We start from the raw sequence: 26,888 nt of genomic DNA on the forward strand, positions 1-26,888 counted from the left end.
TAAGTAAATAACATTAAAAGAGTTACTCCGATTAGTGAGAAAAGGGCCAAATTAACTCGGAAATTTAATTTTCTATTAAAAAAACTACATCGGAATAATGCAATCCAAAGACTGGATGGAACAAGAAAAGTGGGCATTTTATATCAATTAATGATGCAAAAAGCTGTTAATAAAATAAAAGGCAGATGAAAAGGGATCTGCAGTCTCTGATCTAAGAAATATACTGAAATGTTCCACCCAAATAGATATGAAAAAGTCGTGGAAGTAAACGACAATCACAAAATAGATTACTTGACAATACTGGAATTTCCTAGGCTTCATGGGGAAGATGTTAGATTTTTAATTTGCTCAATCACTATTCTGGAATTTACAGAAGTCTGGAAATTACACACTCCACAAGAGTTTACTGCATACATCATGCTTAGTGTAGCCTGTGTTCATGGCCTGGCTCTTGACCACTCCTGTACCCAGCCTCATCTAACCCAAACCAGCTGTGCACAGCCTTTGGCCTTGCACACCAAGGTATACCCGGCACGAAAACCCATATGAACACATTGAGGGTGAGTGCACAGCATGCCTTTTGATGACACTCTGCACTAAAGACCAGACTCTACACCCCTTAAGACCGAAGTGGGAAAGAGTGCTGGGCTCGACCTTTGTGAAAACAACAAGGTGATAGAAGGAATGCTTTAATTAATCCAAACAAGAACAGATGATGGACGGAATGCTGAACCAATCAGACATTCACCCCTAGTCACAGATCTGGGTTAAATCCCTCGTTTTCTTGCATGCCACGATATTCCAGTTTAGACCCAGCCATGTGCAAATCCATCTTGACCCCATTCACCATGAGAACAGTCTAGCCAGGTCCTTCCTAGGCCGGCAACAAGTATCCTGAGACCGGTTTGGGGGTTTCACCCCTCATCAGCCTGGCTAGCTTGAATCCAGTGGCACAATGAGAACAGTCCAGCCCGAACTGCAAGGCCAGATCCTCTCTGGACCAGAAACAAGCATTCCGGGACCAGCTTCGGGGTTTCAACCCTCATGCCCCAGGCTAGCTTGAATCTGGTGGAGACCCACGTCTAGGCATAACATACCCACTTAGGGCGACAAATGCAAAACGAACAGATGATGGACGGAATGCTGAACCAATCAAACATTCAGGCCCAGCCATAGATCTGGGTTAATTCCATCGTTTATTTTGCACGTCATGCTATTTCAGTTTAGACCCAGCCATATGCAAATCAGTCTTGACCCTGCTCCCCATGGGAGCAATCCAGCCGGAACTGCCAGGCCAGGTCCTCCCTGGACCAGACACAAGCATCCTGGGAACGGTTTCGGGGTTTCAACCTCATCAACCAGGTTAGCTTGAATCTGGTGGCGTAGCGCACAAGGGGCCCATGTCTGGGCATACCCTTCCCACTTAGGGCGACAAATGCAAAAAGAACCGATGATGGACTGAATGCTGAACCAATCAAACATTCATCCCCAGTCACAGATGTCTGGTAAATCCATCTTTTTTTGCACCCCACACCATTCCAGTTCCTACCCAGCCATCGGCAAATCAGTCTTGACCCTGCTCCCTATGGGAAAAGTCCAGCCCCAACTGCCAGGCCAGGTCCTTCCTGGACCAGAAAAACACATGCTGGGACCGGTTTCAGTGTTTCACCTCTCATCCCCCAGGCTAGCTTGAATATGGTGACATAGGCGGGGTCCAAACTGGGGAGGCATACTTAGCAAAAAAAACAATGGATTAAACCCAGATCTGTGACTGGGGATGAGTGATTGAAAAGTTTCAGCACTTTGTCCATCATCTTTTTATGTTTGCTATGTTCTCCCTAAGTGGCCAGGGGTATGCCTAGACGTGAGTCCCTTGCTCACTTTGCCACTGGATTCAAACTAATCTAGCTGATGAGTGGTGAATCTCGTCCCAGAAGGCTAGTTTCTGGTCAAGGGAGGACCTCTGGCCTGGCAGTTGGGGCTGGACTGTTCCCATGTGGAACAGGTTCAAGACTGATCTGCATATGGCTGGATCTAAATTGGGGTGGCATAGTGAGCCAATGAACAATGGATTAAACCCAGATCTGTGACTGGGGGTGAGTGGTGGAAAATTTTCACCACTCCATTCATCATCTTGTGTTTGCCATGAATTAATCTCAGCCACTGCCGATCACTGAGAGCTGCATTCTACACCATCTTTTTCACCCAACATGCCATTCAAGACAGACACACCTAATGCAAATCAGTCTTTATCCTGCTATAATAGAATAGAACAGGAACAGTCTAGCCATAATTGCTGAGCCAGGCGCTCTCAGGATGGGATCATTAGCAACCCCAAACCAGTTTCGATCTGATTATGTCTCATTAGTGAGATGTAGCTTGGGTTCTATGGCACAGTGAGCACAGGACCCATGTCTAGGTATACTAAAGTAGTGGAACGATGGAAGGTATGAGTACTCGCTGTTTATTACTCATCTTCCCTCCACTACGTGTTTCCTGACATAACCTGTATAGTGTGTGACTACAGGGGCGGCCCCCACTCCCCCATATAGCATATTATTGTGACAACCCAGGGTAGGTTATTTGCTCGTTTTTATTATGTGTGCACAATACAGCATCCTTCATGTTTCACAGATTAGTGATTACAGGTAACAAGAAAACACGTTTATATTTGATTGTGTGTTAGGTCTGTGAAGGTTTGTGTTGTCTCGTTCCTTTTCCTAAAAGTGCTGTTTTGCTAACTGTTTGGGGTGATTAAGAAGTGCACCGCTGAAGTGTATACTAAGCTTGAAAACCAACAAGTCCATTGTTTTTTTATTTTTACTCTTACAGGACCCAGGAAGAGAGCGTCATGGGGAAAAGGCAACTCTGTCCTTTGCATGCTATTTACGTTATATGTTGTGTAATTGTCATGACAGAGTAGTATTAGGTGAACTAGCATCTCTAAATGAAATTTTTCCATGGCATATAGCTCATCCAGTCCTAATAAAAGTCCAGGACCCTACGGCCTTTATACTTTAGGGCTGAAACATATTTACTTGTATGTAGATTGTAGGATCATTAACTCCGTAGGCACCCCCTTCCTTCATTTATTAATCATAGTAGGAACCCCACAAATAAAGGGATACATGAGTGTTCTGAGGTATTTATATTTTAAGACCTCGGCAGGAGATTGGCCAAAGTGCTCCCTGGAATATAGTCGAGCCCATCCTGGTTTTAAGGGACTAGATGATGAAGCATGAGACAAATAATTTGCGTGAGGGTCTAACAAACAAATGAAAAATGGTGTGGACTTGTTAGGGCCAAGCATTATACCTTGTACAATAGGATCTCTTTTGGTGGAAATGTTTAGACAGAAGGATGTATCCTAGTTTTTATTCTCATTCCCTTCTTAGCACTGGATTAACCTACTGGTCCCTCCTTGGTACCATTTGTTGTGGATACCTATTCTGTTCTGTCGCCAGATTCTCCTGTTATCACTTGTTTATTCACCCATATTTAATATCTCTGTTTTATGTTGTTTCTTTTGGAAAACAATCTAAAGCACTTGGGTATTGTTCATACAATAGAAAACTACATAAGTTAAATAATAACCAAACCTTTGCCAGGTGCCAAAAATCTAATCTCTTCTCTCGCACTCTTGACACTCTTTGTGTCAATCCTTTCATGCCTAGGGTGCGTGGGCAAGTCAAGAGCATACTGGAGATCAGCTTCCCAAGCCCTGTCATGTGTAGATCACCAGAAAAAGTGATAGTTAAACCTTGCATGACGTGAAGGGCAAGTGAAGGGCAAGTGAAAATGGACCTACTGTCACTGCCAGGGTTGCACAAGCAAGAGTGCATCTGTGTAGGCTAATTCCTTATCAAGACATGGGTTGGGCATTTTGACGTACATTAGAAGCTACAGGCCTCAGTACCTACAAGGAAGCACCAAAGGGCACAGTCCTTCCAGGGCATTCAGACAAACCCCTGCAGGGCCTGCAAAATTCATGTGGGTTCTGCTCTATCCAACTCTAAAAATAAACACAAGCGATAATAACCCTGCAGACAGATAGGCTGAACACGGGGCCAAATCCTGTCCCAAACGGAAACGGACAGAGGAAAATAGTTGTTTGATGGTGAGGTGTAACCCAATATCTAACAAGCAATGGCATAGCCAATAGGTCTCGTCTTTGGGAGCTTAAACGTGTTTAGTTATCCAGCACAATATCATTGGTGCAACAACATCAACTGTTGTATGGCTAAACACTTATAAGGTCCCAAAGACAAAACCTATTGGCTATGCCAATGCTTCTTTGAATGAGTGGCTCGTGCAGGTATGCCACTGTGAGGTAGAGATGCTGCGAGTGCTTTTAGAGGAGGCCCTGTGACATTGTGCCTCTTCAAAATGTGCCTTGGGTCTGGTGTAATACTTCAAGCCCCTATTCCCGCGCCAAATGCATCCTTAAATGTCCCATGTACAGCCCGGGTGGACACTCCTATTACCCCTGCCCTTCAGTGACACTTTACCCGTCATGGGTGGTGGTGGTGGTATTGGTGGAGGTGGTGGACGTGGTGGTGATGGACGTAGTGGTGGTGGTGGATGTGGTGGTGGTGGTGGATGTGGTGGTGGTGGATGTGGTGGACGTGGTGGCGGTGGACATAGTGGTGGATGTGGTGAATGTGGTCGACCTGGATGTGGTGGCGGACGAGGTGGTGGTGGACGTGGTGGCGGGGGACATAGTGATGGATGTGGTGAACGTGTTGGACGTGGTGGCGGACGAGGTGGTGGTGGACGTGGTGGTGGATGTGGTACACGTGGTGGTGGTGGTGGAAGTGGTGGTGGATGTAGTGGTGGTGAAAGTGGTGGTGGATGTGGTGGTGGTGGACGTGGTGGTGGATGTGGTGGTGGTGGACGTGGTGGGGGACGTGTTGGTGGTGGTGGACATGGTGGTGGACGTGGTGGTGGTTGTGGACGTGGTGGCGGACGTGGACGTAGTGGCAGACGTGGTGGTGGTGGACGTGGAAGTGGTGGTAGATGTGGTGGTGGTGGACGTGGTGGTGGACGTGGTGGTCGGAGTGTTGGTGGTGGGTGTGGTGGTGGGGGATGTGGTAGACATGGTGGTAGACGTGGTGGTGGACGTGATAGTGGACGTGTTGGTGGTGGTGGACATGGTGGTGGACGTGGTGGTGGTGGTGGACGTGGTGGTGGTGGTGGACATGGTGGTGGTGGGGGACGTGTTGGTGGTGGTGGACATGGTGGTAGACGTGGTGGTGGTTGTGGACGTGGTGGCGTACGTGGTGGTGGTGGACGTGGTGGTGGAAGTGGTGGTGGATGTGGTGGTGGTGTTCGGAGTGTTGGTGGTGGGTGTGGTGGTGGGGGATGTGGTAGACATGGTGGTAGACGTGGTGGTGGACGTGATTGTGGACGTGTTGGTGGTGGTGGACGTGTTGGTGGTGGTGGACGTGTTGGTGGACGTGGTGGTGGTGGACGTGGTGGTGGATGTGGTGGTGGCTGGTGGTGGAAGTGGTGTGGTGGTGGATGTAGTGGTGGATGTAGTGGTGGTGGACGTGGTGGTGGTGGACGTGGTGGTGGTGGACGTAGTCGTGGTGGACGTGGTGGTGGTGGACGTGAACATGGTGGTGGACGTGGTCGTGGTGGACGTGGTCGTGGTGGTGGACGTAGAAGTGGTGGACATGGTGGAGGTGGTTGTGGATGTGATGGTGGTGGACGTTGTGGTGGGTGTGGTGGTGGTGCACATGATGGTGCTGGACGTGGTGGTGGTGGACGTGGTGGTGGTGGTAGACTAGGTGGTGAATGTGGTGGTGGATGTGGTGGATGACGTTATGGTGGATGTGGCTGACGTGATGGTGGACGTGGTGGGGTGGACATGGTGATGGTGGACTTGGTGGTGGAGGTGAAAGTGGTGGTGGACGTGGTGGAGGTGGTGGTGGTGGCTGATGTGGTGGTGGACGTGGTGGTGGACATGGTGGTGGTGGTGGGCGTGCTGGTGGTGGACATGGTGGTGGTGGATGTGGAGGTGGTGGATGTGGTGGTGGTGGACATGGTGGTGATGGACGTGGTGGTGGATGTGGTGGTGGATGTGGTGGTGGATGTGGTGGTGGTGGGCTTGGTGGTGGTGGGCATGGTGGTGGTGGATGTGGTGGACGTGGTGGTGGTAGACGAGGTGGTGGTAGACGTGGAGGTGGTGTGGTAGACGTGGTGGTGGACGTGGTGGTGGACGTTGTGGTGGTGGATGTGGTGGTAGATATGGTGGTGGTGACGTGGTGGTAATGGAAGTTGTGGTAATGGACGTAGTGGTGGACGTGGTGGTGGATGTGGTGGTGGTGGACATGGTGGTGGGAGGTGGTGGTGGACGTGGTGGTGGACGTGGTGGTGGTGGTGGACGTGGTGGTGGAGGCTGACGTGGTGGTGTGGAGGACGTGGTGGTGGACGTGGTGGTGGTGGATGACTATTGGGTAGGAGGGTGCTGGCAAAATGCAGAAGGAGAGGAGGATCTCGAAGGGGGCACATGGGAGAGCAGTAAGAGGCAGAATATTAGAAACAAACAAGCACTGAAGAAAAGAAATGCGCACAGCTGCCATTGTTCACTACTCAGCTTAGCAAGTGCAGTTGTCACGCTGGTTTAATAAACCTTAAAAAGCAGCGACAGAAGATAGGCAGTGACAGGTGGAAGTAATTCACGACGTAAACAAGAGGTCTTCACTGCCTTCACTTTTCAAGCACTCGCAAGTGTGGCGGCATTCACCTCGCGGGAGCGAGCAGCGGCCATAGGTTTGTAATTAACGTGGCTGTGCCGCTGTTTGTTCCCGCAAGGTGGATGCCGCCACAAGCACAAGTGCAAGTGCTTGAAAAGTGAAGACCAATGGCTAAAGGCCCTCCTAGGGCAGCACATGTGCGCTGCCTAGGCGAGACTTAAAAATCCACAAAGGCTGGGCTTGTTCAAAAAGGGTACATTGTAGACATGGTTTAAAGAAGTGCTGGTCTCCAGAGTGGGAGATTAGCCCAAAAAGAGTAAGGTTGGTGATTAGGAAATAGGATAGTAATGAGGAAAACAGACAATAGAGTAAGAGCGTTTTGGCCCAAAGAAAACAGAGTTTATTCTTATGTGGGGTCTGATGGCTGAGTGGACTAATGCATCCACTACTGGTTTCTATGTTTGGTCTTATGGTCGCAGGTTCGAATCATGGCAGGTTGACTCGGTCTTTCATTGTTCTGAGGTCGATTAAATAAGTAGCACTGAGTTGGGTAACAATAAACTTATGTCATCTAGGTGTCAGGATAAAATTTCGAGTAAATGTGCTCTTTACAAATACATATGTTATGTTACGTTACATTAAAGGTAAGGTTTGATACCAAGCATTGAAGACACTGTGAATTAATAGAGCAACCGAATCAGACAATTGCAATAAGTGTACATGGCAGAACCCATCAACATTTCCTTAATTCATCGGAAATTTGATTAATAAACTGCTGTCCTGTCACTGAAACATGAAATATGTGCATTTTGTTTGACCAGCTCCAAATGATTTCTGTTAAAAGTGCTTGCAATAAACACAGTTTGACATACAAACTCACGACGAAGAGCCAGAGAACGCCATACAGACCTGCAGACAATCTAACGATGTATTAACAATCCGGGGGCACTTCGACTGACATGCCAGCTCAAACGGTAAGAAGTACTTGTCTGCTTCGATGAAGCTCGTCTTTGATTTTACTGGTGGAAGAGTACTGGAACCCGTCTTTGTATCTCCATGGGGCGGACTGCGAAAAGAAAAAAATATTCAGACAGGAAAGCTGTCAGAGCCCGTGCATAAGAATGCTTGCAACACATTTAATTGAGTTACACGATGTTTTAACACGCCTAATTAAAATGTGTGTTTGAGACATAACAGCTCAAATAAAAAAATTAAATCGGATTTGCAATAGCAAGCAGTACGCGTTTCTCCGCGGGAGCGATCTTTAGTTTCACTTGGAAAAGATTAAAAAAAAAAAAACACACAAGAAAATGATTACATACTTATTAAATGAGGTGTGAGTAAGAATACGTATACAAAACATTTTAGAATTAAGAAAACTAATGAGTGAAGGCACAGAACGAAATTCGAGGAAGGACAACTTAATAGAATGGGAGTCCACTGCTTGTGAGAAATTTGACATCCATATTGAGAGATGCTTCTTCTCCACGACAAAGGTGAGCTACAATCTTTAAGTAATTGGTCACACGGATGATTACTCTTCACGCTGCTGCTTTGCGTAACCCGACTGGATCAACCTGCAAAGCAGGAACCTCAAGATACCAGCCCAATCCTTCTGTGCTGGAAACATATGCTACACATTGTGAAACGGCTATTAACGGCACTGAGACTCAAGTACGTATTCGCACACACTCCTCCTTTTCCTTAAAAACACAAGAACACATTTACAATAAAAAATAACCTGGTCCTTCTTCTATATCTGTAATGGGATCATATTGTTCATGTCTCTTCTACCTGTCACCTTTCCTTTGTTCCTTCAGTCCTGCAGAGACTATGAGATGAGTCCTAAAATCATGCTGAGTATGACTACTGGTGTAATTAAAGTGGCCCAACACAGTGCCTGCACATTCCATATACATTAGGCTACGAATAACGAGATCTAACCAAAACTGGCCTTAACTGTAGTTATTCCTACATGGCCCTAGTCAGCTGCATCCACTGGGAACCTCTCTCAGCCTATCTTGGGAAGAATCAACGAACCACTGGGAAGCCATTTTCAAAACCCAACTCATATCTCATTACCCAGTTTAAAATTATGACAGGAATCACATTAGTTCTCTACCACCGTTCTCTCACCCATCTGGTAACTTGTTGAAGCACATCTCCACTAACCGCCTCTTCTATTACCACACCTCCCGATATAGAAAACATCCACTATAATTCATCCACTATTATTCACTTCGGTGATAGGTAAGTGCAACCTTAATAATTTTTAGTCCTGTGAAAATACTTAACCCCAAAGGCGTGCTCCGGAAGATACCATCAAGAACTAATTTTCAATGGCTAAGTATTTGAACTTTATGGTGGTTGAATGCACCATCCTTTCAACAAATATCTACCTTCAGGCATTGTTAATATCTTCTTTTATCTCCTGGAATTCCCCATCACAGTTTTTACAACACATAAATTGTAAAGTCTTGTAAAGTCTGAAACATTTTGTCGTAAACAGACTCAAGATGCTATTTGCCATCGGTTTGGACTATTGCTTAACTCTTTAAAACTTCCAGAAATGCAATGCAACTATCCCATTGACATCTGGAAAAGTAAACCTAGTTCACAACAACACATCTTTACAGTCTCCAATTGCCAATCAGTAGTTAAACGTTGGCCTGGAGTCTCTTTGCCTTTCAAAGGTCAATAATCCATTGTGCAGTTATTATTTTCAATTCCCCGAAACAAGCTCCCTTAAACTAATGATAACATTCATCAATGCATAAGCATCTGACTTACAGCCACGACTTAGAAAACCCTGCAAATCTACCCTTTCAGGCAATAACGTGGACCCTTGATAACCTCGGGAAATAAACTTACTCCAGCCTTCTGGTTCACAAGTCACACCCTGAAGATCATTATTGGGTTTTACTTTAAGCTTAAGATTCTTCCTATATGGTCAGCACAATACATCTGCTAGTTTGCTGACACACAGACTTTTTCTGTTGGGTATTTCTCATTAGTTTTTGTTCATGCTTCAAAGAATCCGTTCAATTCTTTGAGATTTCCTTAATTTTATTTAACCAATTTTTGAGTTTTGATCATATCTCGTATAGAGGTTTCCTTCATAATCCCCCCAATGAACATCTAAACTTCTGATTTGCAGCTGTATGCTTAATGCTTGCTATAACTCTTAATTGAATGTATAGTCACCTTGAATCCCAAAACATTTTATATATTTGTAAAATATGCACACATTGTGATGTGATGTGATCCTTCCCTTGCATCTTTATTTGCAATCAGGCTCGTTTACTCAGCTAACTGATGCCCCACTTATGTGCTCATCCAATCATAATTCTTGTAATAGCTGTCCATAATCCCACACTTCTTTGTAGTTCCCATAGGGCCATAGCCACTAAAACATTTTAGTTGCTTGAAGTTGACCAGAGAAACACATTACTTCTTATACACCATTTCCCGACTCTGTGGTTTTGCACAGCATCCCTCTATTTGGGTTACCAGGTTCACTGTCAGTACATTGCCTCCTCTCTCATTACCCTTCTCCTTGGCAGATGCACCCACACATTCTACACAGTTTTTTACCTTCTTAGGTCACTGCCACACGTCATCCAAATAAGATTCTCCCTCATAGCAGACATGTTTTCAGACTGCTTATGTGTGACATTTCTGTAATATCAGTGTGCTTGTGCGTGACACTACAGAGAGTAGTTTACAAGCAGTTATGTCTTGCACACATAATAGACATGAGCTTTGTATTAGTGGCTGACTCCACCGACCACAAGAACTATCGACCCATCTCGTTCCTCCCCTTCGCAGCCAAAGTTGTAGAGAAAACAATTAACTGACACGATTCATTGAAGAGAACGCCGTCCTCAACCCATCCCAATCCGGACTCCGAAGCAACCATAGCACAGAGACCGCCCTACTCGCCGCCACAGACGACATCCGCACGCTCCTGGACCAAAGTTACTCCGCAGCCCTCATCCTACTCGACCCATTAGTGGCCTTCGACATAATCTCTCACCGCAAACTAGTCGCCAGACTACACGATGCAGGCATACAAGGAACAGCCCTGGACTGGATCCGATCATTCTTCACCGGAAGAAGCCAAAAATCCAGACTCCCACCCTTCCTCTCCGACCCACGAAAATCACCTGAGGAGTCCCACAGGGTTCATCACGGAGTCCCACCCTCTTCAACATCTACGTGGCCCCCCTCGCAGCCATCATCCGACAACAAGGAGTCAACATCGTATCTTACGCCGATGACACCCAGCTCATCCTCTCACTCACCAAAGACCCCACCACTGAAAGGAAAGCAAGAGGTCGCAGTCTGGATGACCAACATCTGCCTGAAGCTCAACGCCGAGAAGACAGAAGTCCTTGTCGTCTGTACCACCACTTCTGCATGGGACAGCACCTGGTGGCCGACCTCCCTCGGAAGCCCACCTACCCCCTCTGACCACGCCAAGAAACTCAGCATCATACTCCACTCATCACTCACCATGAACCGACAGGTCAACGCCTTCACATCCAGCTGCTTCAACACCCTCTGCATCCTCCACAAGACCTTCAAGTGGATCCCCCCTGAGTCAAGGAAGACAGTCACCCACGCACTCATCACCAGCAGACTGGACTATGGAAATGAATTCTATGCCAGCATCAACAAGTCCCTACTTCGCAAATTCCAGACAATATAGACCACTCCCGACAGACTCGTCCTCGGTATCCCCCGACACAAACACATCAGCCAACACCTAAGAAGTCTCCACTGGCTCCCGGTGGAGAAAAGAGTCGCTTTCAAAATACTGATCATGCCTACAAATGCCTACACAACAACGGACCCAAATACGTCAACAACAGAATCAACTTCCACGTACCCAAAAGAAACCTGATCTGATCTTCGAACCTCGCACTCGCCGAAACCCAGCACATCCACAGAGCCAGAGCATGCGGAAGATCCTTCTCTCACATTGCAGCCAAGACCTAGAACGAGCTACCGGCAAACATCAGACCCCCCCCCCCCCCCCGAACACCTTCAGGAAGACCCTCAAGACCTGGTTCTTCGGCTAAACAGATCTGCGGACCCCCTCTCCTCAGCGCCTTGAGACCCTAACGGGTGTGAGGCTCGCTTACAATTCTCTGATTGATTGATTATTCAACCACCTTTGGCAAAAACTCTATTTATGAAGTTAAGATATGGTAACTTGAAAATAAATCAGACTGTTGCTAGGTGGACAAGCATTTGTAAGGAAAAGACATGTGATGTATGCACTTTATGTCTGAGTAACACAAAAGAAGACGTTGCGCATGTCCTGTTCTTTTGTCCTTTTTATGAGGTAGCTAGGAAAAAGTGGATTTATACCAGTATGTCGAGTTTTGGGTGTGCGCTCTTACAAGGACGCAGAAAGGATTCTTATGACTGATACTAGGCAGGTGAAATTGTTTGGTGTTAGCAGGTCTTTATTGACAATACGTTTTTTACGTAAAAAAATGGGCTTGTCCCTATAATGAAATCAGTGCTGCAAGGACCCAAAATAACTTAGAAATTATTGATGGAGCACTTGGAAATGATTACAAACTGTTGCTGCTATTGTACTTATGAATTTCTGATACCAAATGTATTCTATAAAAGGAATTGACCTAAAATTATTTTAGTGGTAGGATTTTACATATTTTAATTGTATGCCTTTTTAGATTATTTATAATCCCTTTTAATGTTACAATTTCCTGACCTTTTTGTGCTATCTGTCAGTGTGTAATCATTTTGTGTATTGATTCCATGCATGTTTTTATGTATCTTTTATGGCTTGATAGGGCCGAAATAAAGATTGAATTGAATTGAATTGATTATTTGATCACCAGTTTATTACTCACCTCATATCCAGAGTATTTTCCACAAGGATTCTGACTAAATGTCCTTCCCCATCCTCAGACAGACCACAGGTTACTTTTTCTGAATTTATTCAAATTGCCTTCAGAGAACACATTTCGATCTACCATCTTTAATGCATCAGGCTCTCTCTGCAAAATTAATTTTAGATTAAAATCTTAACACCAGTCAAGACTCCTGTTTATAGTACAGGGAATTGAAACGCTTACCTGCAGTGGAGGGGACAATCCTATGTCACAGCTTCATTATCGCGCATGCCTCAGTTTTGTATAAATATTTAACTTGCTTTTTAAACACTAGCAGATAAGCAATTACATTGTTTGCCGTCGCTGGGTTTGAATATGAATATGCAGGTTCCCGTTGTTTATGTTAAAAACACAGCCCTCTTAGGCTCGAAGTACAACTCAACCTTAAGCAGTTTCTCTGGGGAGACAATGAAGGGTGCTGGCTGCACTACAGTCAACCCGAAGGTCCTGTAGTGACTGGGACTGTTCTTTCCTGCAGTGAAAACACTATTGAAGAACATGAGCTGACCTTGTAGGGCGGCAACACAGCTGTTGCCGGGTGCCAAGCTGTGCATGTCTCCGTGCCAGAATTGATCCAATGCACCAGCTTGATAAACAGAACAGCCTATTCTTCACTAACCAACGGGCATTGGAAAGACTGACATGTGAGTGCCCCGCCATGTCAGGAAATCGAACAAATTACTTACCTTTGGTAAAGCCTTATCTGGTAGAGACTATCTATCTACAGATCCCTTACCTAAGAATAATTCCTAGGCATCAGACTGATTCCGGACGTTTTTTGTGAGTAGTACCCATGCACGCCAGTTGGTGGCACCATACAGCTCCGCGTGGCATCATTGAGGTTGGAAGGAACGTGTGCGGTGCCTGAATAGGGGTCCCCCCAGTATGCTGACATCACTCATTACACGACTTTCCAGGCCAGAGTCTCTACCAGATAAGGCATTGCTGAAGGTAAGTAACTTGTTCATCTGATAGAGACTCTTAGCTGCACAATCCTTACCTTAGAATAGATACCCAAGCAATACCTTCCAAGAAATTGGGCTGTGACACGGATTAAACTAAGAAGTCTTGAAGGACCAAACAGAGCAACATGTCCATCTCGGCGGACCTGACTGTCCAGGCAACAGTGTTTTCATAAACGTGTGCAGGGAAGCCCACGTTGCTGCCTGACAGACATCCAGGACAGCTATCCTACGACCTAACGCAGCGGTCGCAGCCTTGGCTCTAGTGAAATGAACTCCTAAACCTTCAGGATGTCACTTTTTGGCCAATGCGTAGCAGGTTTTGATGCAGAGCACTATCCATCGTGAGATGGTCTGTTTCTGCACCTCCTTTCCTTTTTGGGTTCCAATGTACTCCACAAACAGTTGACTGTCCCCCCGGAACTTTTTTGTGCAGTCAAGGTAGAACGAGAACGCTTTTAAGTCCAGCTGATGGAGTCTCTAATCTTCTCAGGAGTGGTCAGCAGAGTGTAAAAGTTAGGTAGGGTGATGGATTGGCCTACACGAAAGGGAGTTACCACCCACTGTAGGAAGGATGCCCTTGTCTGAAGAAGCAGCTTGTCTAGGTATATGGTATGGCACGGAGGCTGTGATCACAGTGCCTGTAGTTTATTGACCCTCCAGGCAGATGTTATTGCCACTAGAGAGGTCATTTTTACAATGAGGAGCTTGATAGGACAATTGTGTAACAACTTGAAAGAAGCGGACATCAGAAATGTGAAGAGAAAATTAAGGTTCCACTGTGGCATAAGGAACAAATAATACACATGCACAGGTCACAGTGTTTATCTGAATAAAGGAAGGAGATTGTATCAAGTGCTTTTCCTCTCAGGGCATACGGGAGCAGGACAATCCTGCAACCATGACCTCCAAGTACCACCAGGTCACGACCCCCTGGCTGTTCTGTCACTTATGCAAGGTTCTAAGCTTGTAATGGCAAAACACATCTGATTAAATTAGGTAGAAGCCTACCAGACAGCATTGCGGTCTCATTTGCACAGGCATCTTGGGGGCATTCTGAAAGCTACCTGGGTATGTATTTCGCCCACTGCTTAGCATTCACTTTGTGGTTTATAACTTATATATGCTACCGTTTGATTTGCTGGCTTTATTTGTTTTAGGCTATCCAGCTTGCCATTGTCCCTCTCATAGCGCATTACATGTTTACCATTGCTCCTCATATTCTTCAAAGAGTGCTCGCTTTCTGTAAACAGGCCTTTAAAATTTGGTTGTTATCTTGTTACGTTTGCTGAGCATTCCAAGACAGAGGTAAAACGTCACGCTCTCTTTTCTTAGGGATTTTGGTGTTTACTTTTCTTTCTCTGACTTCAAAGTGAGAGGATTTAAGTGATAAGCCTGCTGGGATCTCATGGGAGAGAAAAGGCTGTAATATTTTCTTGTACACAACAACAATTAATTGTTGCGTACAAGAACTGTGTAAATATTTCAGAAAATAGCAAAATTAGGAAAGCACAAATAAAACACTTTTTTGTAGTATGGTGGAATAAAATATTATAATACGATTAAAACTAATCAATATACTTAGTGATCCCATTTCCACACATTACAATTTGTGTGCTGTATTGTTTTATCAGTAAAACTGTTATACCCACCTCCTTCAAGCCTACGCCTTTTTGCAGCATGTGGAGAAGGTCATGTGTCTGGACGGTAGCATAGTCCACCAATTTGAGCTAATCACGAAAGAATTTGAACGCTTCTGCACCACTCATACGCCTGGGGGAGCTAGAAATGGGAGATGCAGCCTCGTACCTGGTGCAAGATCCCCTAGCACGTATCCCCAGGAGGATGCAACCAAACTGGATGACGATATTTCCACGACGGAGGTCCTTATGGCCATACAGCAGTTCCAGCCGGGCAAAGGCACAGTACTGATTTTTATAATACCTTTGTTACAGTACGAGCTCCCATATTGCCTTTATAATACATTTAGTACTACAGGCACACTGATCGACATCATGCAATTTACCACTATAACAGTGATCCCCAAACCTGGTAAAGGCCTGACCTGACATCGTCAGAGACGGTCGCTCCACCCGCCGCGTGTCTCCTCCTTAAGTTGACCCGGTCTCCCTGCTCCCTCCGCTCGCCGCCGCTCCTGAAGGCGTGACCCCTGTGCCTCTACCTGCTTTTGTGCTGTTGTGCTATTTCCCCTGTGCCCTTCTCTGATAATACTGCTGTTGTACTATCAGCCCCTGTGCCTCTCTGCTTTTCCTCTGACTGTTGTGGTATTTTCTGTTGTGCCTTTCTCAGCTTCCTTCTGTGACTGTTGTTTTCCTCCCGTGTAGTGACCCTGAACTGCCGCCGTGTTTCCCGCCTTTCTGCCGTCTCACCCGGCTCCCCGCTCCCTGCCGCTGCTCCCCTGCGGCCCCGCCCCCTTCCCTCGTAAGTCCTCTTCCCTTCCCATTCGCCACCCCGCTCCCGCCTCCCAGCTGCTCCTCCCTCCCACTGGACACTTAAGGCGCCTCCACGCGACGGGGAGCGGTGACCTGACCTGACATTGTCAGAGACGGTCGCTCCACCCGCCGCGTGTCTCCTCCTTGAGTTGACCCTGTCTCCCTGCTCCCTCCGCTCGCCGCCGCTCCTGAAGGCGTGACCCCTGTGCCTCTACCTGCTTTTGTGCTGTTGTGCTATTTCCCCTGTGCCCTTCTCTGATAGTACTACTGTTGTACTATCAGCCCCTGTTCCTCTCTGCTTTTCCTCTGACTGTTGTGGTATTTTCTGTTGTGCCTTTCTCAGCTTCCTTCTGTGACTGTTGTTTTCCTCCCGTGTAGTGACCCTGCACTGCCGCCGTGTTTCCCGCCTTTCTGCCGTCGCACCCCGCTCCCTGCCGCTGCTCCCCTGCGGCTCCGCCCCCTTGCCTCGTAAGTCCTCTTCCCTTCCCATTCGCCACCCTGCTCCTGCCTCCCAGCTGCTCCTCCCTCGCTCCGCCCCCCCACTACGCCACTTATGGCGGAGTCCACGCGTACGCGCAGCGTTCACGCGCAGCGGGTGCGCCAATGGTGCGCCGAAGGCGCGCCAAAGGTAAGCCCGTCTGCGCCCGTCCACGCCTGGACCGCGCCCAGCGCCAGACCCTCTGGCCCCCGCAGATGCCATCCCACCCGCCGGACGTACAACGCCACCACCCTCATCGCACTCAACACCGGCCGGATCCCTGGCTGCCACCGAGCCACCCCAGGACGCACCCACGGACCCTTCACCTGCCAATCCTGCAAGTTCTCCTGCATCCGGACCTGCACCGCACACGCCAAGACGAGCACCAGCAGCAACCACCTGAAGTGCATCCTGCTCAACACTCGCTCCGTCCACAGGCACGCCATAGAACTCTGGAACCTCTTCGATACCACAGCTCCAGACGTCGCCTTCCTCACCGAAACATGGATGAACGCCTCCTCAGCACCCGACATCGCCATCGCCATCCCGGACGGATACAAGATCACCCGGAGGGACCGCGTTAACCAGACGGGAGGAGGCATCGCCAGCATCCACAAGAAAACCATCCGCATCACGACCAACTCCGACGACACCCTCACAGCCGCCGAACACCTGCACTTCCAGATCCACACCGACCCCAAGACCACCCTCAGAGGCACCCTCATCTACAGACCCCCGGGACCACGCACACAATTCAGCGAAGACATCACCGACTTCATCAGCCCGCACACCCTCCCCTCCGCTGACTACATCCTCCTCGGGGACCTCAACTTCCACCTGGAGAGCAACAACGACCGCAACACCACCACCCTGCTGGACAACCTCGGACTCAAGCAACTGGTGACCACCCCCACCCACTACGCCGGCCACACGCTTGACCCCGTCTTCTCCTCCAGCAAGGACATCTTCTTCAGCCACGCCACCGGACTCCACTGTACAGACCACAGCTGCGTCCACTTCAGCTTCAGAAGGACCACGCTCCACCACCACCCGCAACAGGTCCCCCGCAGAAGCTGGAGCACGATCACAGCAGACCAGCTCGCCACATCCCTGAGCCAGAACCCTCCCGCCAGCTCAGCGAACCCCAGCCAAGCCGCCAACAACCTCACGAGGTGGATCAGCAACTGTGCAGACGACCTCGCTCCACTGAAGACCCCCCGCCAGACCCGGCAACAAGAAAGCATCCTGGTTTACCGACGAACTCAAGAGCTCCAAGAAGAACTGCCGAGCCCTCGAGAACTGCCGAGCCCTCAGGAAAGCCTGGCGCAGAGACCCAACTACAGACAACATGACCACCCTCAAGCTTGCCACTCGACAACATCACCAGCTGATTCACGCAACCAAAAAAACCACATTCAAGGAACGACTGGACAACAACGCCCACAGCAGCAAGGAACTCTTCAACATCGTCAAAGAGCTCTCGAACCCTAGCGCCGGAAACAACGACATCACTCCCTCGCAAGACCTCTGCAACTCGCTCGCCTCGTTCTTCCACAGCAAGATCGCAGCCATACACAACAGTTTCAGCACACAGCCGACGCACCCTACAACCGCACCAACGCCCCCCACCACCACCCTCCGCGCCTGGACCCCGATCAACACCGAAGACACCATCCGCACGATCAACTCCATCCACTCCAGATCACCAACCGACCCCTGCCCTCACTACGTCTTCAACAAGGCAGACTCCGTCATCGCACCCCATCTGCGGGACATCATCAACGCATCCTTCGACACCGCCACCTTCCCAGAGAGCTGGAAGCACGCCAAACTCAGTGCCCTACTGAAAAAACCATCAGCGGACCCCACCGACCTCAGAAACTACCGCCCCATCTCGCTCCTGCCTTTTCCTGCCAAAGTCATCGAGAAGACCGTCAACAGACAGCTGGCCGCCTTCCTCGAGACGAATGGACCACTCGCAGTCCGGCTTTCGAGCCAACCACAGCACCGAGACCGCCCTCATCGCAGCCACTGACGACATCCGAACCCTGCTCGACAATAGGGAAACAGCGGCCCTCATCCTCCTGGACCTCTCAGCGGCGTTCGACGCGGTCTGCCACCGCACCCTAGAGCAGCGCCTCAACAACATCGGAATCCAGGAGAAAGCACTGGAATGGATCATCTCCTTCCTCGCCGGAAGAACACAGAGAGTCCGCCGCCCCCCGTTCAGATCCGAGGCCACCAAAGTCATCTGCGGCGTACCACAACGATCTTCACACAGCCCCACGCTGTTCAGCATCTACATGAGCCCCCTTGCGGCCATCGCACGCCAACACAACCTCAACATCATCTCCTACGCTGACGACACCCAGCTGATCCTCTCCCTCACCAACGACCCCGCCACCGCCAGAACTAACCTACACGAAGGAATGAAAGACGTAGCCGAGTGGATGATGAACAGCCGCCTGAAACTGAATTCAGACAAGACGGAAGTCCTCATCCTGGGATCTTCGCCCTCCGCCTGGGACGACTCCTGGTGGCCCCCTGCCCTGGGCAGCGCACCCATACCAACAGACCACGCACGCAACCAGGGCTTCATCCTGGACTCCTCCCTCTCCATGACCAGACAAGTCAACGCCGTCTCCTCGTCATGCTTCAACATCCTACGCATGCTACGTAAGATCTTCTGGTGGATCCACACGGAAACCAGGAAGACGGTCACCCAGGCACTCGTCACCAGCCGACTTGACTACGGCAACTCCCTCTATGCCGGAACCACAGCCAAACTCCAGAAAAGACTCCAGCGCATTCAGAACGCCTCAGCTCGCCTCATCCTGGACATTCCCCGACACAATCACATCTCTGCACACCTGAGAAACCTGCACTGGCTCCCTGTCAACAAGAGAATCACGTTCCGACTCCTCACCCATGCACACAAAGCTCTCCACAACCAAGGCCCAAGATACCTCAACGACCGCCTGACCTTCTACACCCCCACCCGCCAGCTTCGATCGACCAGCCACGCCCTCGCCGCCGTCCCCCGCATCCGAAGAGCCACTACAGGAGGAAGATCCTTCTCCTACCTGGCGGCCAAGACGTGGAACTCCATCCCCACCCACCTCCGCCTGACCCAAGACCACCTCTTCTTCAGGAAGCAACTCAAGACCTGGCTGTTCGAGCAGTAGCGGACCCCCCTCCCCCAGCGCCTTGAGACCCTTCGGGTGAGTAGCGCGCTATAAAAATGCTATGATTGATTGATTGATTGACATAGGGCAGTGCTCCTGCAATTAGCCAATTTCCTTAAAATGGGCTCCAAGCTTTTCAGTGGCGTACCCTCTGGGCCCCTATATGCAAGGCCTGGTGTACCCTGATCAGAATGGATTTATACCAGAAAGAGGCTGTAGACACGCTCCCTGATCTCGTAGCGCGGGACTGCTACATCGCCTGATTCATACCGTGCCAGATTGTTATCGTAGCGCTGCGCTGGACTGTAATATTGCCTGCATTTGAATTGTGCCACATCGTAGCGCTATATCGTAGCGCTATCTCGCATTGCCTGTGTGCACCTGGTTTCGCTTTTGTTGCTGATGCCATTTTGTTGTTTGTTTGCCTCCCAGCCCGTCCCTCCACCCCGCTCCCGCCTCCCAGCTGCTCCTCCCTCCCACAGATAGCATAGGAATTGTCCTGCCTCCTCCAGCGCTGTGACCATCCTGACTCCGGCAGAGGTGGTCGCTCCCCACGCTCCCTGATCTCGTAGCGCTGGACTGCTACATTGCCTGATTCATACCGTGCCAGATTGGTATCGTAGCTCTGCGCTGGACTGTAATATTGCCTGCATTTGAATTGTGCCACATCGTAGCTGTTGGAAGGTGGCTACCTGACTATGGTTACCCCAGATTTTTTGCCTTGTGTTTAGCTGGTTTTCGAATTAGTTGGTCTGGTTCCCTGCTAATCAGGGCCCCAGGCTATCTGCTCTCTCTGTAAAATGGATTCCATGTACCCTAGGTGCATAACTAGATTGGCTTGGGTCACCTTATCAGCCCCTGTACAGAGCATTTTAGGGGCCCAGGGCATAGGTGCATCCAAGGCCTACCAGGGGCTGCAGCATATCTTTTGCCACCCCTGGCTGGCTATCTAAAATTGACACAACTGGCTGATCACTCAGCTGGGGCAAGGTGGTGTAATCACCCCTTGCTTAGATATAGTAAACCTATATCTAAACCTATATCTCGACACTTCTAAACCTGTGAGTCACTCCTATGGAAGGCCTTATCAATCCTGGAGGCAGAGTGTGTGGTTTAATGTGAGATGGAGCTCTGGCATGAGCTGAGCCTGTCTGCAGCTGTCGGGAACAACTCCCTAAGCTGATCCGGGATACTGCCATACCATATACTCTTAAGTGCCTTATAATCCTCGCGGTTATATAGCAACTTTGGTTTGGCTTTATCAAAACATGTCGTGTAAGGTGTCATACGGATTGGAATACTACCCCCTCGCCAGTTCTGGCGACGGGGGTAGCATTCCACCCTTCTAGAGGGAGAAGACATGTTGCTTTACTGAAACGCGGTTGATTTTAAAAGAGCCTCAGATCCACAAAATGGATGCCTCTGCCACAGACACGGGTCTGGCCTCCTGCTGCTGACCGAAACTCAGCAAATGGTGGCCTGGACAAAGGGCTTCCTGTCGCAGGGTGGTGTTAAACCACCCCAGACAGGAGATAGTGGATTGTAGCAGGGAGGTTTCAAAGAAACCAGACACTGCCTGGGGAGCACAAGGCTGCCCTTTGCATAATCCGGCCAAACCGGTTCTGGGGCACACCAGCCCCAGTCCCAGCGGCCTGGATCAAAGGAAAGGGGTGTATCCACCCCCTTCCTGGGTCCCACCCATAGGAGGGGACCTAGCAGGATGTCCAGCCCACCAGATTCGAATTAGAGTTGGAGCAGTGCCAATGCAACTCAGATTATCCTGAAGAAACATAAGAAACGAAACTCTGGACCCTTCGACATCCTACTCAATGTAGAAGACTGAAGAATCTCCCTTGTGGTCAAGGAGTGACCACCCTGTGCAAACAGGTACCATCCAGCCACTCGACCCTTGCTTTGTTGCAGTTCCCGCCGGAACTCGAGCGACAGAGATCGACGAGATCAAGCTTGAATGCCTTCCTCCAGACCGATCCACAGTCCCTGCAGAGCTGAGACCCGTGGAGGCGACCGGAAGCGTGGGGCACGCCATCTTGAAAAGGCCACGAGACGCTGACCGTGCAGCCCACGAGGGACCCTCGAAGCTGTACACCGGGGTTTGAGAAGCCCCAACCCTGAGCTACACTTGCACCAAAGCTACCCCCTCCACACTCGACGAGTGCTGCGTGGGGCCCTTCTGCTTGTGTTGGCTCGACGCGTTGGCCCGGTCACTTGCCAGCTGGCTTGTGGCCCCTGTGCCGACGAAAACCCGAAACTGACTTGCATTTCTGGTTGCTCCAGATCTGCACCAGCTCCTGTGAAAAGGAGCCCCCACTCTGACACTCCTGGTCTGAGTGAGAAGCAATCTCCCGGTTCCGCGTGGATTGCTTTTGCCAAGTGCTGTTTGCTGCAATCTTGAAGCCGACGGTGCTGACGGCGAGAGCCTGCGTGGGACAGATCGTGACCTGCTCCTGGACGTCGCAGATGCCCCAGAGCCCACGTGACAGCGGAGAGAAGCCTCTCGACAACCATCTGATTGCGCCCGACATTGCCTGGTTCCGTCCTGGTTCCACCCTGGTCACTGCTGAGTGACCCAGACTCTGTCCCCTCTGCTTTCAGATTCATCTCGACTTCGATCCTCCCTTGGATCACACCGGACACTTCTGCTTCCCATCCCCTGCAGCAACTTCAGCTCCAAGCACCAAGAGCCTGCGTGTCAAAACCCGACGCCACTTCGACCCTGTGCACCCACTTCCTGTGGGTGAGGTAACATTGCAACGCCGGTGTGCCCACGTTGGTACACACCTCTAGGGTCTGTGTCTGAAGTTTTGTTCCTCTAGGTTCAGCGGAAGTTTCTTTAAACTAACTTTGTGTAACTTTTACGCACCATTGACATTGCATTGGTGCAAGCCGCACTTTACGTGCTGCACCCGAATTCTGCGGGCTTCTCCCGACTTCAGCATTGCTAGTCCTGACTGCTCCCAGCGATTCTCTAGGCCCTAGGCCTAACCACTGTTCGATTGGTATCTCTTATACCATTTTTTTAGTATATAGTTTGAGTGGCCACCCGCCCTCATCCATAATTGTGCAACTTTTTATGTTATACTGTGCTTTTGATTTAACGCTTGTGCCCCTTTGCTCATAAAGAGTACTGGGGATTAATTTAAAAATAAACACATATATTTTTATAATATATACTTGTGTGGTGTCCTTTCATTTGGTATTACAGGATTGTATGTGGTAAAACAGCTCACTTAACACGACCTCTTAAATTAAGCCTTTAAGGCTGCTTAGTCCATGCTACCCCTAGGATAGCTTGTCTAACAAGGTTGACTTACAACCAGACACCATAAGGGATTGTTTGGACTGATACAAGGTTCCAGAATTGGAAACACCACATATCAGGCCAACTTCTCACAGTAGCGCTATATCGTAGCGCTATATCGCATTGCCTGTGTGTTTGCTGCACCTGGTTTCGCTTTTGTTGCTGATGCCATTTTGTTGTTGGTTTGCCTCCCAGCCCGTCCCTCCACCCCGCTCCCGCCTCCCAGCTGCTCCTCCCTCGCCCCACCCCCCTCCACTATCCACTTATGACAGACGCTTTTGCACGCAGCGTTCACGTGCAGCATTCGCGCCCCATGCGCGCCAAAGGTGCGCCAAAGGTAAGCCCGTCTACGCCCGTCCGCGCCTGGACCGCGCCCAGCGCCAGACCCCCTGTTCCCCGCAAATTCCACTCCGCCCGCATAACGTACGACGCCGCTACCCTCTCAGCACTTAACCCCGGCCGAATCCCAAACTGCTACCAAGCCGCCCCAGGACACACCCATGGACCCTTCACCTGCCGCTCCTGCAAGTTCGACAGCATCAGGACCCACACCAAATCCACTAACTCCAAACAGAGCTCCAACACTAACCACCTGAAATGCATCCTACTCAACACCTGTTCGGTCCACAGACACGCCATTGACCTTTGGAACCTACTCGACACTACATCGCCGGACGTCGCCTTCCTTACAGAAACCTGGATGAACGCCTCCTCAGCTCCAGACATCGCCATAGCCATCCCGGACCACTACAAGATCATCTGAAAGGACCGCACCAACCAAACAGGAGGAGGCATTGGCATCGTCCATAAGAACACCATCCGCATCACGACCAGTTCCGACGACAACCTCACAACCGCCGAACACCTTCACTTCCAGATCCACACCGACCACAAGACCACACTCAGAGGCACCCTCATTTACAGGCCACCAGGACCTGGCACACAATTCAGCGAAGACATCATTGGTTTCATCAGCTCACACGCCCTCCCCTCCGAGGACTACATTCTACTGGGAGACCTCAACTTACACCTTGAAAAGAAAAACAACAGCAACACCACCACCCTCCTGGACAACCTGGCCAACCTCAGACTCGAACAACTTGTTAATACCCCCACCCACTATGCCGGACACACACTCGAGCCAATCTTCACCTCCAGCAAGCACATCTCCTTCAACCCCACCACAGCTCTCCATTGGACAGACCACAGCTGCGTTCACTTCAACTACAAAAAGTCCACAACCTACAACCTCCCACAACCAGTTCCCCGAAGAAACTGGAACAAAATTACCACCGACCAGCTCTTCACATCGCTCCACCAAAACCCTCCTGCCAAATCATTGGACCCAAACCAAGCTGCCACCAACCTCACACAATGGATCACCCTCAGTGCCGACGAACTAGCACCCTTGAAAAACCATCAATTCAAGCAAGGTAGCAAAAAAAAACCCTGGTTCAACGATGACCTTAAGAAATCCAAGAAGTTCTGTCGCACCCTCGAGAAAGCCTGGAGAAAAAACCCAACCACTGACAACCTGACCACCTTCAAGAACGCCACCCGCAAATACCACCAACTGATCCGATCCACCAAGAAATCAGCATTCAAGGATCGACTTGACAACAACGCCCACAACAGCAAGGAACTATTCAACATCGTCAAAGAATTTACCAACCCCACCGCCGGCACCAACGGCATCACCCCCTCCCAAGACCTCTGCGACTCCCTAGCCTCATTCTTCCACAACAAAATCGCTGACATACAGAACAGCTTTGAAAACCAGCCCGGAGACCAGTCCGCTCTACCCACCTCTGAACCAAAACCCCCCTCTAACAACCTTTGCACTTGGAACCCAATCACCACTGAAGACACCATCCGCCTGATGAACTCCATCCACTCAGGATCGCCAACCGACCCATGTCCCCACCACATCTTCAACAAAGCAGACTCCATCATCGCACCCCATCTCCGAGACGTCATCAACTGCTCCCTCAACTCCGCCACCTTCCCAGAAAGCTGGAAACATGCCAAACTCAGCGCCCTTCTGAAGAAACCCACAGCAGACCCCACTGAACTTAAGAACTACCGCCCCATCTCGCTCCTCTCATTCCCTGCCAAAGTCATTGAGAAAGCCGTCAACAGTCAGATTGCCGCCTTCCTTGAATCCAACAAATCCCTCGACCCCCTCACAGTCCGGCTTCCGAGCCAAACACAGCACCGAAACCGCCCTCATCGCAGCAACAGACGACATTCGAACACTACTGGACAACGGAGAAACCGTTGCCCTCATCCTACTTGACCTCTCCGCAGCCTTCGACACAGTCTGTCATAGCACCCTCATACAACGCCTCAGCAACGTTGGAATACAAGGAAAAGCATTGGACTGGATCATCTCGTTCCTCGCCGGAAGAACCCAGAAAGTCCGCCTCCCCCCTTTTAGATCAGAGGCCACCAAAGTCATCTGCGGCGTACCACAAGGATCATCACTCAGTCCCACCCTCTTCAACGTATACATGAGTCCCCTCGCATCCATTGCGCGCCAACACAACCTCAACATCATCTCGTACGCTGACGACACCCAGCTGATCCTATCCCTCACCAAAGACCCAAACACCGCCAAAACCAACTTACATGAAGGAATGAAAGATGTAGCCGAGTGGATGAAGAACAGCCGTTTAAAACTGAACTCTGACAAAACGGAAGTCCTCATCTTAGGCTCACCCCCCTCTACTTGGGACGACTCATGGTGGCCACCGGCCCTGGGAACCGCACCCATACCAACGGACCACGCACGTAACCTGGGCTTCATCCTGGACTCCTCCCTCTCGATGACCAGACAAGTTAACGCCGTCTCATCATCATGCTTCAACATCCTACGCATGCTCAAAAAAATCTTCAGTTGGATCCCCATCGAAACAAGAAAAAGGTCACCCACGCACTGGTCACTAGCCGACTGGATTACGGAAACACCCTTTACGCCGGAACCACACCTAAACTACAGAAAAAACTCCAATGCATCCAAAACACCTCAGCCAGACTCATACTAGACATCCCCCGCCTAGATCACATTTCCGGGCACCTGAAAGACCTCCACTGGCTTCCCATCAGCAAGAGAATAACGTTCCGTCTCCTCACCCACGCACACAAAGCCCTCTACGACCTAGGACCCGAATGCCTCAACACGCGCCTCTCCTTTTACACCCCCACCCGACAACTGCGATCGTCCAATCAAGCCCTCGCCGCAATTCCGCGCATCCATAGATCCACCATGGGAGGTAGATCCTTCTCCTTCTTAGCGGCCAAAACTTGGAATTCTCTCCCCACCCACTTCCGCCTTACACAGAACCACCTCTCCTTCAGAAAGCAACTAAAAACTTGGATATTCGATAAGTAAAATACCCCCCCTCCCTCAAGCACCTTGAGACCCTCTGGGTGAGTAGTGCGCTATACAAATTTTTGAACTTGAACAAGTCACAGCGCTCTCGGATTCCAGCCCTTCTTCCCATCAATGTGGAGAAGGAGTTTGACTGGGGTCACTGGCCGTATATGCGCCTGGCATTGGAGCAGTTTGGTCTGGACCCAAGAATCCACCAGTGGATCCAGTGTGGCTTTGTGTCCTCTAAGGCAGTGGTGAGGGTAAACAGCATCATCTCCCAGCCTTTTAACATCTCCAGAGGCAGGCGTCAGAGCTGCCCCTTGTCCCCATTAATTTTTGCCCTCAATATGGAGCCCTCTGCAGAACGGCTTCATACACACCGATCCATCACAGGCTTACTGATGGGGGCAGTGAGCACAAAACAGCATTTTCTTCTGATGATGTTCTGAGGTTCTTAACAAATCTATTTTCTGCACTCCCTACGGAAATG

General features: G+C 49.7%; 1 protein-coding gene across 1 annotated transcript in view; it reads right to left on the bottom strand.

Annotated features, from left to right (window-relative positions):
- Window positions 1-26,888, bottom strand: part of ARFGEF1 (ARF guanine nucleotide exchange factor 1) — a 1,029,389-nt gene that overhangs the window by 679,996 nt on the left and 322,505 nt on the right. Inside the window, exon 3 of the mRNA XM_086918014.1 lies at window positions 7,608-7,764. Coding sequence (XP_086774140.1) covers window positions 7,608-7,764 — 157 coding nt within the window. The remainder of the gene's footprint in view (window positions 1-7,607; window positions 7,765-26,888) is intronic.

This window comes from Lissotriton vulgaris, chromosome 4_1 (assembly GCF_964263255.1).
Source record: "Lissotriton vulgaris chromosome 4_1, aLisVul1.2, whole genome shotgun sequence".
NCBI classification, from domain to species: domain Eukaryota; kingdom Metazoa; phylum Chordata; class Amphibia; order Caudata; family Salamandridae; genus Lissotriton; species Lissotriton vulgaris.